Raw genomic sequence first — 16521 nt, 5'->3', positions numbered from 1 at the left:
CTGGAGCAACATGAACTGCTTTCAAGATCCATTCCTTTCCCATCACCATTATTCTCAGATAGTTCACAAATTCCTTGTGTACATCATCCTCCAACACGCCTATGGTTTCCACTTTAAATATTTCCATCGGTCTTTTTCACAGAAAGCAATGCGATTGCTGCTATCACAGGAATCAGTTCTGAAATACTGTCCCTCTGATCATTAGGCTCCCTGGAGTAATACACTGATCCCGATCTTCCCACCTAACACAAATCCATATCCCCATCTGAGTTCCAGATTTTAATGTGATTGTCTAACATAGAAAACATATATCATTTAACCCATTTAAACCTGAGTCAGCACACCCGCTCCACACACACTACAAGAGGTTGTCTTGAGATCAGTTGTTCCTTTGTAATCTGGGTTGTTCTGAATGATGACAATATGAACCTTCTTCCTAACCTGTCCTAAACCTTGAAAGGGGGGAATGCGTCATTAACACATAGATGCTTCAAGTTACTAATTCTGCTTAGCCTGTCTGACATAATTAATTTAGGACTAACAGAAGGATTAGGGTATGGTCGAATGGACAGATCTTTATAAGGGGGCATAAGGGGACTTCTTGCTAATGTCGGGATTACAAGGTTAGACATTATTTTTACATTCATTTTTTTAACAATTTGCTGATTTTTGATGGAAAGGGAGACAGTGAGAAGGAGCTAGAAAGGCAAGGAGGTCAGAGGAAGTGCACTTGTGGTGTGGGGTGGGAGGGGAATAACAGAGGAACCAGCTATGGGTGCAGACCATTTCTACATAGGCATGAATGTACAGGATCGAAATTATAAACAAAGGCACACGGTTCATTCTGTAATCATCATCAATGCTGTAATGTCTACAAAATACTCCAAACGTACGGGAGAAACTTGTATCGATGAGATGTCTTTGGGGCTCTCCTGTATCCCCATATTTGTCGTTAATGTTGCTTTTCCATCACACAGCTGACTCATGTCGAGTGTCTTAGATTCTCCACAACACCCTTCTGTCGGTTCATTCACTGAAACCAGGGACTCTCCTTGTTCTAACGGTGACATTCCCTGTCTGCCCGGTTATTTCTTGAAGTCAGTCAGCCCTTGAATTGTTTGTACATTGTTTCATCATGTCCCACCCAGCTGGCCACCAGTGCAGAGGCATTGGAGGAGGATGGTTTGGTCCACGTTGTTAGAGGCTGTGGACAGGCCAAGAAGGACAATGAGGGAGTTTTCCTTTGTCACATTCACATCGGGTATCATTGGTGACTTTGGGAAGAGCTATTTCGTTACCGTGACAGGGACAGAGATCTTATTGGAGGGATTTAAACATGGAGTTCTGGGAAATGTGGACATGGATTATGTAGGTGATCAGGACTTTGGAGAGTGAAAGGAGGTTGGAACTGGAGCAGGAGTTTAATAGGATAGTGGGGTCAAGTGTTGGTTTTATTGAGGACAGGTGATGATGGCAGATTTGAAGGAGAGATGGGCAGTAACAGGAGAGAACCGTTAATCTCAGTGAACATGGGGAAAATGGGTGATCAGCAGTTTAGCGGGAATAGGGTCGATGGAGCAGGAGGTGGGTCTCATGGACAAAGTGAGCTCTGAGAGGGCAGGAAGGGGAGATGGGAGAGAAACTGGAGAAAGATGTGGGTTCAGAGCTCGGACATGGGGGATCTTTAGAGAAAGTTTGTCCCGGTGGGCTAGTGGAAGGGAAGAAAGCAGCAGAGGCAACTGATTGGATTGTCTCAATCTTAGTGACAAAGAAGCTCCATGAGCTCCTCACACTTGTTGCTGGAGGTGAGGATGGAGGAGACAGGGGAGAGGGAGAGCCCATCGAAAGGAACTAATGTCTTAGGGATAGTAAAAAGATTCAACATCTTCTATTTAATAGAAAGCTTAATGATTTTATTTTTATCCAGAACATTAACACCTATAACTGGGCTGGAGTTTACGAACATCAGCAGAAACAGACCCCAGTGAAACATGGTTCAGTTGCAAAACTCAATCACTGTAGTTACTCGTGAACTCGCTGGTGTCTCAGCAGGTTGGATGACTGAGTGAAACCTTTCCCACACTCAAAGCAGGTGAATGGTCTCTCCCCAGTGTGAACTTGCTGGTGTCTCAGAGGGTTGGATGATTGAGTAAATCCCTTCTCACACACGGAGCAGGTGAAAGGCCTCTCCCCAGTGTGAACTCGCTGGTGTGAAATAAGATTAGTTAGTCGCCTGAACCCAGTCCCACAGTGAGAGCACCTGAACGGTCTCTCGTCAGTGTGAACACGTTGATGGGACACCAGGTCCCCGGAATTTTTATAGCACTTCCCGCAGTCTGGACATTGAAAAGGTCTCTCCTCACTGTGAACTCGCTGGTGAGTCAACAGATGGGATGAATCAGTGAATCCCTTCCCACATTCTGAACAGGTGAAATGCCTCTCTCCAGTGTGACCATGCTGGTGTCTCAGCAGGTTGGATGACTGAGTGAATCCCTTCCCACACTTGGAACAGATAAATGGCTTCTCCCCAGTGTGAATTCGTTGGTGCACAGTCAGATGAGATGATCGCCTGAACCCGGTCCCACAGTGAGAGCAGCTGAACGGTCTCTCGTCAGTGTGAACACGTTGATGGGACATCAGTTCCCAGGAACTTTTGTAGCACTTCCCGCAGTCCAAGCATTTAAAAGGTCTCTCGTCAGTGTGAACTCGCTGGTGTTTCAGTAGGTAGGATGAACGAGTGAATCCCTTCCCACAGTCGGAGCAGATGAACGGTCTCTCTGCTGTTTGACTGCACTGATGTCTTTCCATTCAATTGAATCCCTTCCCACAGTCCCCACACTTCCACGGTTTCTCCCTGTTGGGACTGTATTTATGTCCTGCCAGATTGGATGATTGGCTGAAGCCTTGTCAACACACACAACACGTGTACGGTTTCTCCCCACTGTGAACGGTGCTTTTTCCTTCCATGTTCAAAATCCGATGACATTCAGGTTATGATAAACTGTGCAACTCCATCAGATCCTGATGTGATGTTTGGTTTCAGTTTCCTGACTGCAAATCCTCTCCTTCTAATAACCTGTGGAATTGATTTAAAACAGAAAGAGGGAGTGAGAGAGAACCCACAAAGGCAGGTTGTGAAACTGAGCTGAATGGATCTGGGAATTTGTGGGGCCGGCACGAGGAAAAAGTGATCACGCAAGATGCTGGATTGTCACAAAAACTCAACTGGTTCACTAAGGTCCACCAGAGAAAGGACCTTCTACACAGTCTGTGCCCATAAATTTCAAAATTGTGCCTGAACACTAAGGTCTAGGTCATAGGAGCAGGAGTCCTAACACTGACTCCTGGGGAAATCCACTTTCAACCTTCCTCCATTCTGAAAAATCATTACTCTCTGTTTCCTGTCACTCAGTTAATTTTGTACCCATGTTGCTGCTGCCCATTTTGTTCTATGAGCTATAACTTTGCTCACAAGTCTGTTATGTGGCACTTTACCTAATGCCATTTGGAAGACCATGTACACCACATTAACAGCATTACCCTCATCAACCACACTGTTAACTCTTGAAAAACCTTAAGCAAATTAGTTCAACATGATTTTCCCTTAACAAACTTGTGCTGGCTTTCATGAATTAGCCCACATTTGCTTAAGTGACTATTAATTTTGCCCAGAATTATCACTCGCAAGGCTAAACTGACTGGTCTGGAAGTTGCTGGGCTTATCATTACACACTTTTTGAACAAAGGTGTATGATTTGCAATTCTCCTGTCCTCTGTCACCACACATGGGTCTGAAGAAGATTGGAATAATATGGTCAGTGTCTCTACAATTTCCACTCTGAATTCCCTCAGTATCCTTGGATACATCTCATCCAATCCTGGTGCCTTGTCAACTTTATCAGGCAGCCTATATAATACCTTCTCCTTATCAATATTAAACACCACAAGTGTTTGAACTCCCTCCTCTTTAACCATGACCTGTGCAGCATCATCTTCTTTGGTAAAGACAGATGCCAAATATTCATTTATACCTCATCCATACCCCCTGTCCTAATGGGTAAATCACCTTTGCATAAATCCCTAATCAGCCCCTGTCTCCTTTTACCGGCCTGTTACTAGGTATCAGCCAGAGAAAGCGTTTTGATTTCCTTCCATGTTAGCTGCCAGTCTCTTCTCATACTCTCTCTTTGCTTCTCTTACTTTCTTTTTCCAATTTCTCTCTGAATATTCTTTCTTTATCCTGTCTCTCGGTTGTATTAGCCACCTGATATCTCTGTTAGCAGACTTATTCATCTTCATCTTAATCTCTTCTCTTATTTAGTGAGCTGTGGATATGTTAGCCACACCTTCCTCATTTGTAAGAATATGTCATTACTATGTCTGATCTGTTTCCTCTTTAAGGCAGCCCATTCCTCAATTACAGTTTCTCCTGCCAACCTTTGATTCCACTTTACTGGGTCAGATCCATTCTCACCCTATTGAAGTTGGCTTTCCCCAGTTAACTATTCTTTCTCCTACAAGTAATCTTTGCCCACAGACAGACAGGCCAACTGTTTACCTTCCAGATTTAAAGGCCGATGATATTCAGGTCCTCACGAATCGAGTGACTCTGCCAGATCTGAATTGATATTCGATTTGAGTTTCCCATCTGTCAACCCTCCTCTTCTAAGATCCAGTATCAGAAATTTACAAAAACACTAACCGTCAGTCGAAGATAGAAATTGAGAAGAGACAAACATTTCTCTTGGTTTGAGTTTGCTGTGTGTAAATCCTTCCCATTTAACCCCCTGGAAAAGGAGTTTCCAAAATCCATCCCTGTCAGTCCAGGATAGAAATGCGCAACATCGTCTCCTCCTGCTACCTGGACAAGGATGGCCGCGCATGCGCCCTGCTGCACATTGCCCCTGTGAAGATGGCGGTTGTTAACTCGGGCCTGTCTCCGAGAGGAGACGCGGGTCAGAATTGTCTCCTCTCCATTCGGTGTAACCGCAGGACCGGTAGCTTCTTATTCAAGATATCAGACCTTCACAGGGTCTTCATGAAGCCTCCCCACCCACTCCGCCGCCTCCATCCCTCCCCCACTCACCGGCTCCTTTTACTCGCCTGTGTTCGCCATTTCTCAGCGACTTCCACCAGCTCCAGCTACAGATGGTACTGCGCATGCTCCAGTCAGAGTTCGCAATGCGCATGTACCAGTCACTGTCAGCTACTGCGCCTGCGCGAGGATCGCCTGACGTGAGCATACATCACATTCTTCCCCCCACTCAATCCTGGGTAAACGTACCGCCATTGAAAGGCCTTTTCTGATAAGATAATTATGTTTTATGATCCGATGATGATTGGCGCCATAGGGCCAATATATAAAATTATTAATATTGATATGGCAACCATAGTGCACGGCCCCTCCACCATAGTTCTGTCCTTGGTGTAATTAACAACAGAACAAACCCTGACAGTTAGATCTGAACTCACTGGACTCTCAGCAGCGGCGCAGACAAGTGATTTTTCTTCCCATATTATGACTACTGAAACTCTGTCTTGTCAGCTGGAATGTAGCAATTGTGGATCTAATCCTTTGACCTTCTAAAACTGGAGTGTTAGCAGGTGGGCAGTGAGCAAAGGGTTGCACACATGAAGTATCTGAATGGTCTCCCACAGGTATGACTGTGCTGCTGTGTCAGAAAATGGAATAACGAGGTGAATCCATTTCCACATTCAGCTGGTGTGATTTCATGGTGTGATTTTGCAACATGAGGTTCAGCTCACACTGGGATCTCAAACCCTTCTCAGAATGTGCTCTGCATTCTCAACCACAGTTAGAGAAAGGTGGTGCTGTAAATCTGAAATAAAAAAACAAAATATTGGAATTTTGAGCAGATCTGGCAGTGTCTGTGGAGAGTGAAAGATGTATTTAAATTTCAAGGCTGTGACTTTCCATCAGAACTGCACTGCATCAGTGAGCAGACCTGAAAACTTAACTCTATTTCTCAATTCACAGATTCTCTTGGATGTGCTGAGTATTTCCATGATTTTCTGCTTTTATCTCTGATTGAAGAAGTTGCATATGAATTGTGCATTAGATTTATTGATGACTAAGGTATATTTATTCTCAACAATCTCCAAGTGGAAAACTCTTCCATTTGTCTACCCTGTCAACCCCTTTCATTATCTTAAAGGCCTTAGTCAAGTCATCCCTCACTTTCTTTTCCAGAGAAAAACTTTTCAATCTGTTAAATCTTTGTGAATTTGACATATTTTCCAATTCTGGCATCATTCCAGTAAATCTTTTTTGCACCATCCCCAGTGCTTCGCTCCTTCCTATAATATGGAGGCAGAGCTAATCTGAGCATCAAAGTCACATTATCCCAAATTCCTGTATGTTGTAAGGATCATTATGGCTTCGGGAGAGGGGACTGTGATTTCGAGCTGTTATTCACCACCCCCTGTTTCAGCCATTCTCCCATTAGCTGAAAATAAGATTAGATGAAATGAGCAGACCTAATGAGCCGGTCTGTGACATAATGAATCAATTACAAAGTTGTCTCTCAGCCTTACAGTGAAGCAGAGGGTATTTTTCATTCTAAATTTGCTAATTATACCATTAAGAATACCTGTCAGAGAATGACTAGATTTCAGCATGGGGTCAGTGTAAAGCTCATTTAACATGATTACCAAGCAGCGAAGAGGTGAATTTGTAATTCACATGCACCTTGTTTGTGCATTTCCCAGATTAATAGTTGCACTGAGTCTGTTGTTCTCTATCTTGATATGTTCAAGGTGGAAATCCATAAATATTTGGGCACTAAGGGATATGGTGATAGGATGGGAAAGTGGAGTTGAGCTGGAAGAACATTTAATGGTGGAGCAGGCTCAAGGGGCCTTTTGGTCCAACCCTGCTCATATTGCTTGTGTTCTTATGAAAATCACTGTGAATCATTTCCATTCAAGCACAGCAGATGCAGCAGCACCCGTCCACCTCCTCCCTTCCCTCATTCCAGGGCCCAAAACACTTTCCAAGGGACACAGTGATTTACTGGTACTTCTTGCTATTCAGTATTGTCTATTCACTGACCACAGTGCAGTTTTCTCTACATTGAGGAGATTAAATCCCAATTGGGTAACTGCTTTGTGGAACATCACCTTTCAGTCTCCAAGTGTGACCCTGAGGTTCTGGTCATTTATCAGGTTAGTCTCCACCCACTCCCACTCTGACCTCGGCCTCCTGCACTGTTCCAATGAAGCTCAATGGAAGCTCAAGAAACAGCAGCCCATCTTTCATTGGACACTTTACATCCTTCTGGACTCAACCTTCATTTTGACAATTTCAAATCATAACCACTGCTCCCATTTTTTCTGACAGTAGGGTCTGGTAATGGTTCTTCTTTTACCATTTATCCCTCCTCTGGGCCTGTCTGTTGTTTATCCACTTGTCCCATTAGTTTATTTCCTTGTCTCATTATCACCCAATGCTGCCTTGCACCATCATCCCCTTTGTCATTTAATCACGGGTTCAGGCTCGGACAAGGAGAATCTTTAGAGATAGTTTGTCCCGGTGGGCTAGTGGAAGGGAGGGAAGCAGCAGAGGCAGCTGATCGGAATGTCTCAATCTTAGTGACAAAGAAGCTCCATGAGCTCCTCACACTTGTTGTTGGAGGTGAGGATGGAGGAGACAGGGGAGAGGGAGAGCCCTTCAAAAGGAACTAACTTGTGCTAGAAATATCAAAACGACTCAACTATTCATCACGAAGCTGATTTATTCCAATTTTATACAGAATCTGTAACTGGGCTGGAGTTTATTAACATCAAAAAGGAACTAACTTGTTAAAAATAGTAAAAGGTTCAACGCATTGTGTTTAACACAATGCTGATTTATTTGACTTTTATCTAAGTGGGCTGGAGTTTATTAGTGTCTACAGAAACACACTATAATGAACATACTTCAGTCCTGAATGTTATTAAGAGCAAAATCCCATCACGACAGTTACTTGTGAACTTGCTGGTGTCTCAGCAGGCCGGATGACTGACTGAATCCCTTCCCACATTCAGAGCAGGTAAATGGCCTCTCTCCAGTGTGAACTCTCTGGTGACTCAGCAGGATGGATGACTGACTGAATCCCTTCCCACATTCAGAGCAGGTAAATGGCCTCTCTCCAGTGTGAATTCTCTGGTGTCTTAGCCGGTTGGATGAACAACTGAATCCCTTCCCACATTCAGAGCAGGTAAATGGCCTCTCTCCAGTGTGAATTCTCCGGTGCAGCAGCAGGTTGGATGACTGAATGAATCCCTTCCCACATTCGGAACAGGTAAATGGCCTCTCTCCAGTGTGAATTCTCTGGTGTCTTAGCCGGTTGGATGAACAACTGAATCCCTTCCCACATTCGGAGCAGGAAAATGGCTTCTCTCCAGTGTGAACTCTCTGGTGCAGCAGCAGGTTGGATGACTGAATGAATCCCTTCCCACACCTGGAACAGGTGAACGGTCTCTCTCCAGTGTGGACTCGCTGGTGTGCCATGAGTTCAGATGATCGTCTGAACCCAGTCCCACGGTGAGAGCACCTGAACGGTCTCTCATCAGTGTGAACATGTTGATGGGACTTTAGTTCCACAGAACTTTTGAAGCACGTCTCACACTGTGGGCATTTAAAATGTCTCTCATCTGTGTTAACTCGCTGGTGTCCCATGAGGTTGGCTAATTGAGTGAATCCCTTCCCATGCTCAGAGCAAGTGAATGGTCTCTCCCCAGTGTGAGTGCACCAATGAGTTCCCAGTTCCAATGGGGATTTGAATCTCTTCCCACAGTCCCCACATTTCCATGGTTTCTCTCCATTGTGACTGCATTTATGCTCCGTCAGGTCAGATGATCGGCTGAAGCCTCGTCCACACACAGAACACGTGTACGGTGTCTCCCCATTGTGAACAGTGCTTTTTTCTTCCATGTTCAAAATCTGAAGATACTCAGTTTAAGATGAATTAGGCGACTCCATCAAATCCGGATGTGATGTTTGGTTTCAGTTTCCCAACTGCAAATCCTCCCCTTCTAATACCCTGTGGAATTGATTTAAAACAGAAAAAGGGGAGTGAGAGAACACCCACAAAAACACAAAGGCAGGTTGTGAAACTGAGCTGAATGAATCTGGGAATTTGTGGGGCCGGCACTGGGAAAAAGTGACCATGAAAACTGCTGGATTGTGATAAAAACCCAACAGGTTCACTAAAGTCCATCAGGGGAGGGAACCTGCCACCCGGTCTGGGCCAACACAAGACTCTGGACTCCATAAGAACATACAAAATAGGAACAAGAGAAGTCCTAACACCCCATCGAGCCTGCTCCACCATTCAATACAATCGTGGCTGAATTTGGGTTTCAACTCCACTTTCCCACCCACTTCCCATATCCCTCGACTCCCTGAGAGATCGAAAATCTCTCCATCTCAGCCGGAAATATATTCAATGATGGAGCATCCAGAACTCGCTGGGCTGGAGAATTCAATGTGACAGAGAGAGTAAGAGAGAGAGGAGTGGGAGAGACAGAGAGAGAAGGTTACTAAACAAAGCACAGGATGTCAATAAACAAAATTCAAGTGCATGGGATTGGGGTAATATCCTGTTATAGATTGAGAATTGGTGAACAGACAGAAAACAGAGAGTCGGAATAAATGTCTCATTCTCAGGATGACAGGCAGTTATTTGTGGGATACTGCAAGGATCAGTGCTTGGCCCACAGCCATTCACAAACTATACAAATGATTTGAAGGCACTCATTTAAGCAGCACCTAAATTTTCACATTCTCTTCCTTGTTTTCCTCCATGGTTGTGATCATTCCTATCTCTGTAACCTCCTCCAGCCTCACAATACCCCCCGAGATATCTGCTCTCTCCGAATTCGAGAATTACTGATTTTAATAATTCCATCATTGGTTGCCATTCTGTCAGTTTCCAAGACTCTAGAATTGCCTTCCTAAATCTCTCTGCCTCTCTACCTCATTTGCATCCTTTAAAATATTCCTTCAGACCGACCTCTTTGACCAAATTATTGGCCACCTGCCCGAGTATCTCCTTGGTTTCTAACATTTCTGTGAAATGTCTTGGTAAACTATATAACAATAAATGTGTGATATAAACACAAATTGATATTTCTCCAAATCAACAACAACAATGTCCCTTCCTCATCACTGGGTGAATAACCTGTAGCTCCTTACCTAACAGCATTGTGCGAGCACCTTCACCACACGGACTTAATTAGTAATGGGTTGAAAGGTTATGGGGTGAGGGAGGTAAATTGGAGTTGAGGCCAAAATGAGATCAGCCATGATCGTAATGAATGGCGGGGCAGGCTCGAGGGGCTGAATTGCCCACTCCTGCTCCTAGTTCTTATGTTCAAGGATCTATGGACATGCACACCGAGGGTCTGTACTTCCCAGGTCCTACCATTCATCATATACTCCCTTGCCTAGCTAGTCCTCCAGAAATGCATCACCTCACACTTTTTGGGATTAAATTCCATTTTCCAGTGTTCTGCCCATCTGACCAGCCCATCTATATTGTCCTGTAGTCTAAGGGTTTCCTCCTCGCTATTTACCACACTAGTGATTTTTTTGTGTTACCTGTGAACTTACTGATCATACCTCCTACATTCATGTCTACATCATTAATGTCCACTAAAAACAAGAAGGGATCCAGCACCCAACCCTGCAGTACGCCACTGGACACAGGCTTCCAGTCACAAAACCAACCTTTGACCATCGCCCTCTGCCTCCTGACACTGAGCAAATTCTGGATCCAATTTGCCAAAATGTCCTGGATCACATGGGCTCTTACCTTCTGGACCTGTCTCCCATGCCAGACCTTGTCAAAAGCCTTAGAGAATTCCATGTGGACTATATCAATTGAACTACCCGCATCTACACACCTCGTCACCTTCTCGAAAAATTCAATCAAATTTGTTAGACATGATCTCTCACTGACAAAGCCATGCTGACTACCCTTGATTAGTTCTTGCCTCTCCACGTGGGGATTAATTCTGTCCCTCAGAACATTTACAAAGGTTTCCCTACCACTGATGTTGGACTCGCTGGCCTATTAACTCCCTGGTTTATCCCTACCATTCTTCTTTAATAATGGTACCACATTAGCTGTCCTCTGGTACTTCTCTTGTGACCAGAGAGGATTTGAAAATTAATGTCAGGGCCCCTGCAATCTCCTCCCTTGCCTCCCACAGCACCTGGGATACATTTCATCTGGGCCTGGGGATTAATACACTTTTAAGGCCCAATAAAACCGCTAATACCTCCTCCCTCTCAATACTCATTTGTTCAAGTATATCACAGTCCCCTTCCCTGATATCTATATCTACATCATCCTTCTGTATAGTTACTCCAGATGCAAAGTACTCATTTAAAACCTCATCTACATCTTCCAGCTCCTCACACAGATTGCCATTTTGGTCCCTGATGGGCCCTAATCTTTCCCTGGTTATCCTCTTTCCCTGAATATACTTATAAAATGCCTTTGGATTTTAACTTATTTCACCCAGCTGTGTTTTTCATGCCCCCTCTTCGCCTTCCTAATTTCTTTTTTAAGTAACCCCCTGCACTTTCTCTATCCATCAAGGGCTCCTGCTGTTTTGAGCCCTCGGTATGTACCATAAGCTTCCCATTTCTCCCCCCTTATCTAATCCTGTCAATTCCTCAACATCCCGGTTTCTCTGGACTTGTTGGTCCTTTGTGGGAAAATGTTGGTCCTGCACACTATTTCCTTTTTGAATGACTCCCACTGCTCTGATGTTGATTTTCCTACAAGTAGCTGCTCCCAGTCCACTTTGGCCAGGTCCTGTCTTATCATATTGAAATTGGTCTTCCCCCAATTCAAAACCCTTATTTTCGATCCATCTTCGTCCTTTTCAATAACTACTTAAATCTAACGGAGTTATGGTCATTATTACTGAACTGCTTCCCCACTGACACTTCTCCAACTTGCCCAGTTTTGTTCTCTAAAAGAAGGTCCAGCACATCTCTTGTAGGACTTTCTATGTGCTGGCTTAAAAATCTCTCCTGGATACATTTGAAGAATTCAGCCCCCTCAAAGTTTTCACACTTGGTCTATCCCAGTTAATATTGGGGAAGTTGAAATCCCCGACTATTATTACTCTATTATTTTGACACTTCTGAGATTTGCCTACATATCTGCCCTTCTATCTCTCCCTGACTGTTTGGGGGTCTATAGTATGCTCCCAACAATGTGATTGCCCCCTTTTTGTTTTTAAGTTCTACCTATACAGCCTGATTTAACAGCAGCTCACACTTACACTGAAGATGTTCAAGGTAAAATATTGTCTTTCCCTTTTACCGTATTCCAGTGCCGTGCCAGGGTATACAATTCCGTTCGCATGGATTTAAGCAAAAAGAAATTCTAACATACCGCAAGATTCCCCACACCTTTTAAAGCACTTCTCACACTCTGGTCATTTAAAAGGTCTGTTGTCAGTGTGAATGTGGTGTCCCAGGTGGGATGATGTCCTGAAGCTCTTACCACACTGTGAGCAACTGAACAGCCTCTCGCCAGTGAGAATTCAATGTGTTTCAGCAGGTCAGTCCAAAGAGACAAATATTTCTCTAGGTTTGAGTTTGCTGTGTGTAAATCCTCCCCTTCTAACCCCCTGTAAAAGGAGTTTCCAAACACTCGGTGTAAACTGAGCTCCGGGAGTTTCTAATCCGGGTTTGGAGTCCTACACCGGGTGTGTGTGAACCCTCCCAGTCCACCCTCCGGCTCCATTCCTCTCCTGCACTCGACTCTTTCTCACCTGCTGGACTTTAAATTCCACCGCAACAAAAACAAAAATACCTGGAAAAACTCAGCAGGTCTGACAGCATCTGCGGAGAGGAACACAGTTAACGTCTCGAGTCCATATGACTCTTCAACAGAACTAAGTAAAAATAGAAGAGAGGTGAAATATAAGCTGGTTTAAGGGCGGGGGGACAAGTCGAGCTGGATAGAGGGCCAGTGATAGGTGGAGATAACCAAAAGATGTCACAGACAAAGGGCAAAGAGGTGTTGAAGGTGGTGATATTATCTAAGGAATGTGCTAATTAAGGGTAGAAAGCAGGACGAGCAAGGTACAGAGAGCCCTAGTGGGGGTGGGGTGAAGGGATTGAAATAGGTTAAAAGGTAGAGATAAAACAATGGATGGAAATACATTTAAAAATAATGGAAATAGGAGGGAAAAGAAAAATCTATATCAATTATTGGGGGAAAAAAAATCCACCGTCTTCATCCCAGTCCCGCGCCCACACTGCGCATGCTCCACTCCCAGCAGGCTCCGCCCCTCTCACTCCGAATGGCTGGAGGACCAGTTGCTCCCGCTCGGTCATCCAATCCCGCCCCTTCTTCCTATTGGTCCGGAGCTGCCACCAGTCATTTGCAGTCGGAACATGCGCAGTCCGTGGAGACAGGCGGTAAGTGAACTCAGTGTGAGCGGATTTAAAATGCGGGTTTAGCAATGACCGAATGCGGATACAGAACTGAAAATAAACCCGTGAACAGAGATAGGGCCGGCGGATGAATTTGGAAGCTTCATAAACTCACGGTACCGGCCCCAATCCCTCAATAAGAATCCACTATCCCCGGGTTTGCTCGGCGCTGCGGGAGAAAGGCCCGAGTTAACGGCCGCCATCTTTATAGGGGCAATGTGGAGATTGGCGCCTGCGCGGCCGCCATCTTGATGGGTCAATGTGCTACAGGGCGCATGCGCAGCCGCCATCCTCACGGGGACAATGAGCAACAGCCCGAGGGAGACGTTCATAAAATGTGTGTTCACCAGGAGTTTTAGATCAGCAACAATAGAATTATAAACCCACAGTCACTCAGCAGTACAGAATTTAAGTATTGCTGAGAAAAGGAGACATATTGCTGATATTTCATGTTGCACTCCTCTGGACAGATGCAAAAAACACAAATTTCTGAGCGAATAACAATTTGTGCCGCACAAGGAAAGGGTGTTGACTGGTTGGCCAGTCAGCTCTGATTGGTCAAGGCATTACCATGGAGAATTCACCAAAGAGCTATCATCCTCCATGCTTTTGTTTAATTCAACAAACAGCCCCATCCCTGGACATGCACCTTCTGTCTGCAGTGGACAGTTCCCTGTGTATGAATATATGTAGCTTCTAGCAAGCAAAAGTAAGCCACATATTGAGCCCGACTTATAATCTTTGAAATTTGATGTTCTTGCGTCTGTCCTGATGAGTACAAGAGAAAAGGTTTCAATAGAATGTCTCTTTTTTTAGCAATACTCAAGTGTCTTAAAGGGGGAAAATGTGGGAGACAGAGGGAGAGGTGTAGGGAGAGAATTTCAGAATTTGGGAACGAGGGAACTTAATGCTGGAGCGATTAAAATGGAGAATGTACAAGCTATCAGAATTGGAACAGTGCAGATATCTCAGAGGGTTGTAGGGCTGGAGGAGATTACAGAGAAAGGGAGGGGCGAGGCCACGGAGGGATTTGAAAAGAAGGATGAGAATTTTAAAATCAAGCTGTTGCTTGACCGGGATCCAAGACAGGTCAGGAAGCAAATGGGTGACAGAGGAACAGGACTTGCTATGAGTGAAAACGTGGACAGCAGACTTTTGGATGGCTTCACGTTTACGGAGAGGAGAATGTGGGAGACCAGCCAGGAGTGTGTTGGGATAGTCATTCAAGTCTGGAGGTAACAACGGCAGTGATGAGGGTTTCAGCAGCAGATGCACTGTGACGGGGTGAGGGCGGGTGATGTTACAGAGGCGATCTTAGTGACGGCACCGATATGAGGTCAGAGCCTGATCTTGAGATCAAATGTAACACCGAGGTTATCAACAGACTGGTTTAATCTCAGACTGTTCCCAGGGAGAAGGATGGAGTTGGTATCTAGGGAATGGAGATTGGAGCAGGGACTGAAAACAGTGTCTTCAGTCTTCTCAGTGTTTAATTGGAGTTAATTAGTCATCAGGAAGAGAAGCAGTAACCAGAATGGACCATGAGACTGATCCCAGGTTTAACTTAGTTAGAGAGGGAGAGAAGGAACGAAGGAAACCCAGGGAGGTTTGGAGAAACCATCTTCACAATCGCTCATTAAATCTCCACACAGTAAGTTTTGGACACAAGGTTAATGTCTGCTATTCTGTAAGGTCGGTCAGGGGGTTTCAGATTAATGTCTTGTCACGAGTAATGACTGAAGTGAATGATGAAACATATTGTTATCTTCAGTTGGACAAATTTGTAACAAAGATACAGGAAGAATTATCCAAAATTCTGTTTGGCTTCAGCACAGGGAGGAGGGAGAGTGTGGGACGGGAATTTGCAGCTTTGGGAGAAGGAGACAGGAAATAATGTTCAAAGAAATGAGAATTGTCTGCTCTGAATTTCTGTCCTGTTCTTATAGTGATCACTTTTGTAAACTCCTTTTACAGGGTATCGGAAGGGGAGGATTTACAGAGGGGGAACTCAAACCAAACATCACATCAAGATCTGACAGAGTCACTCGATTCATCAGGACCTGAATATTATTGTCTTTGAATGTCGAACGAGAAATATTTGTCTGTTCTGTCTGTGGGAAAAGATTTCAAACATCAGTGAGTCTGGAAAAGCACCGAGACACATACACCCCTCAATGAGAGTGTCCCAGTGAACTGACAGTGGAAAGAGCCTTAACCAGTTACACAGCCTGAAATAACATCACACCATTCACAGCAGGGGGACATTGTACACGTGTTCTATGTGTGGACAAGGATTCAACTGATCATCAAACCTGGAGAGACACAGGGACACCTGCACAATGGAGAAACCGTGGAAATGTGAGGACTGTGGGAAAGGATTCAGTTACCCATCCCAGCTGGAAATCCATCGACACAGTCACACTGGGGAGAGGCCGTTCACCTGCTCCGAGTGTGGGAAGGGATTCACTCTGTCAGCCAACCTGCGAACACACCAGCGAATTCACACTGAGGAGAGACCATTCACCTGCTCTGAGTGTGGGAAGGGATTCACTCAGTCATCTGAGCTGCTGAGACACCAGCAGCTACACACTGGAGAGAGGCTGTTCACCGGCTCCGAGTGTAGGAAGAGTTTCAATCAGTCATCCCAACTGCTGATACACCAGCGGCTTCACAATGGGGAGAGGCCGTTCACCTGCTCTGAGTGTGGGAAGGGTTTCACTCAGCCATCCCACTTGCAAACACACCAGCGGTTTCACAATAGGGAGAGACCATTCACCTGCTCCGAGTGTGGAAAGGAATTCACTCAGTCATTCCACCTGCGAATACACCTGCGGTTTCACACTAGAGAGAGACCATTCACCTGCTCTGAGTGTGGGAAGGGATTCACTCAGCCATCCGGCCTGCTGAGACACCAATGGTTTCATACTGGGGAAAGACCATTCACCTGCTCCGTGTGTGGGAAAGGATTCACTCAGTCATCCCACTTGCGAATACACCAGCGAATTCACACTGGAGAGAGACCATAAGAACATATGGAATAGGAACGGGAGCAGACC

At 45.0% G+C, this 16521-nt stretch overlaps 1 protein-coding gene across 1 annotated transcript; it reads right to left on the bottom strand.

Moving 5' to 3' along the window:
• Positions 1-7981: 7981 nt before the first annotated feature.
• Positions 7982-13668, bottom strand: LOC144673448 (uncharacterized). Its single transcript, XM_078535281.1, has 2 exons — positions 13513-13668; positions 7982-8788 (listed from the first exon to the last, which is right to left on the bottom strand). The coding sequence occupies exons 1-2, from the start codon at positions 13666-13668 to the stop codon at positions 7982-7984; spliced, it is 963 nt and encodes a 320-aa protein (XP_078391407.1).
• Positions 13669-16521: the final 2853 nt, after the last annotated feature.

The sequence above is a fragment of the Cetorhinus maximus genome, unplaced genomic scaffold (assembly GCF_964194155.1).
Source record: "Cetorhinus maximus unplaced genomic scaffold, sCetMax3.hap1.1 HAP1_SCAFFOLD_366, whole genome shotgun sequence".
Classification (NCBI taxonomy): Eukaryota; Metazoa; Chordata; class Chondrichthyes; order Lamniformes; family Cetorhinidae; genus Cetorhinus; species Cetorhinus maximus.
This window is presented reverse-complemented; position numbering and strand designations above follow the sequence as displayed.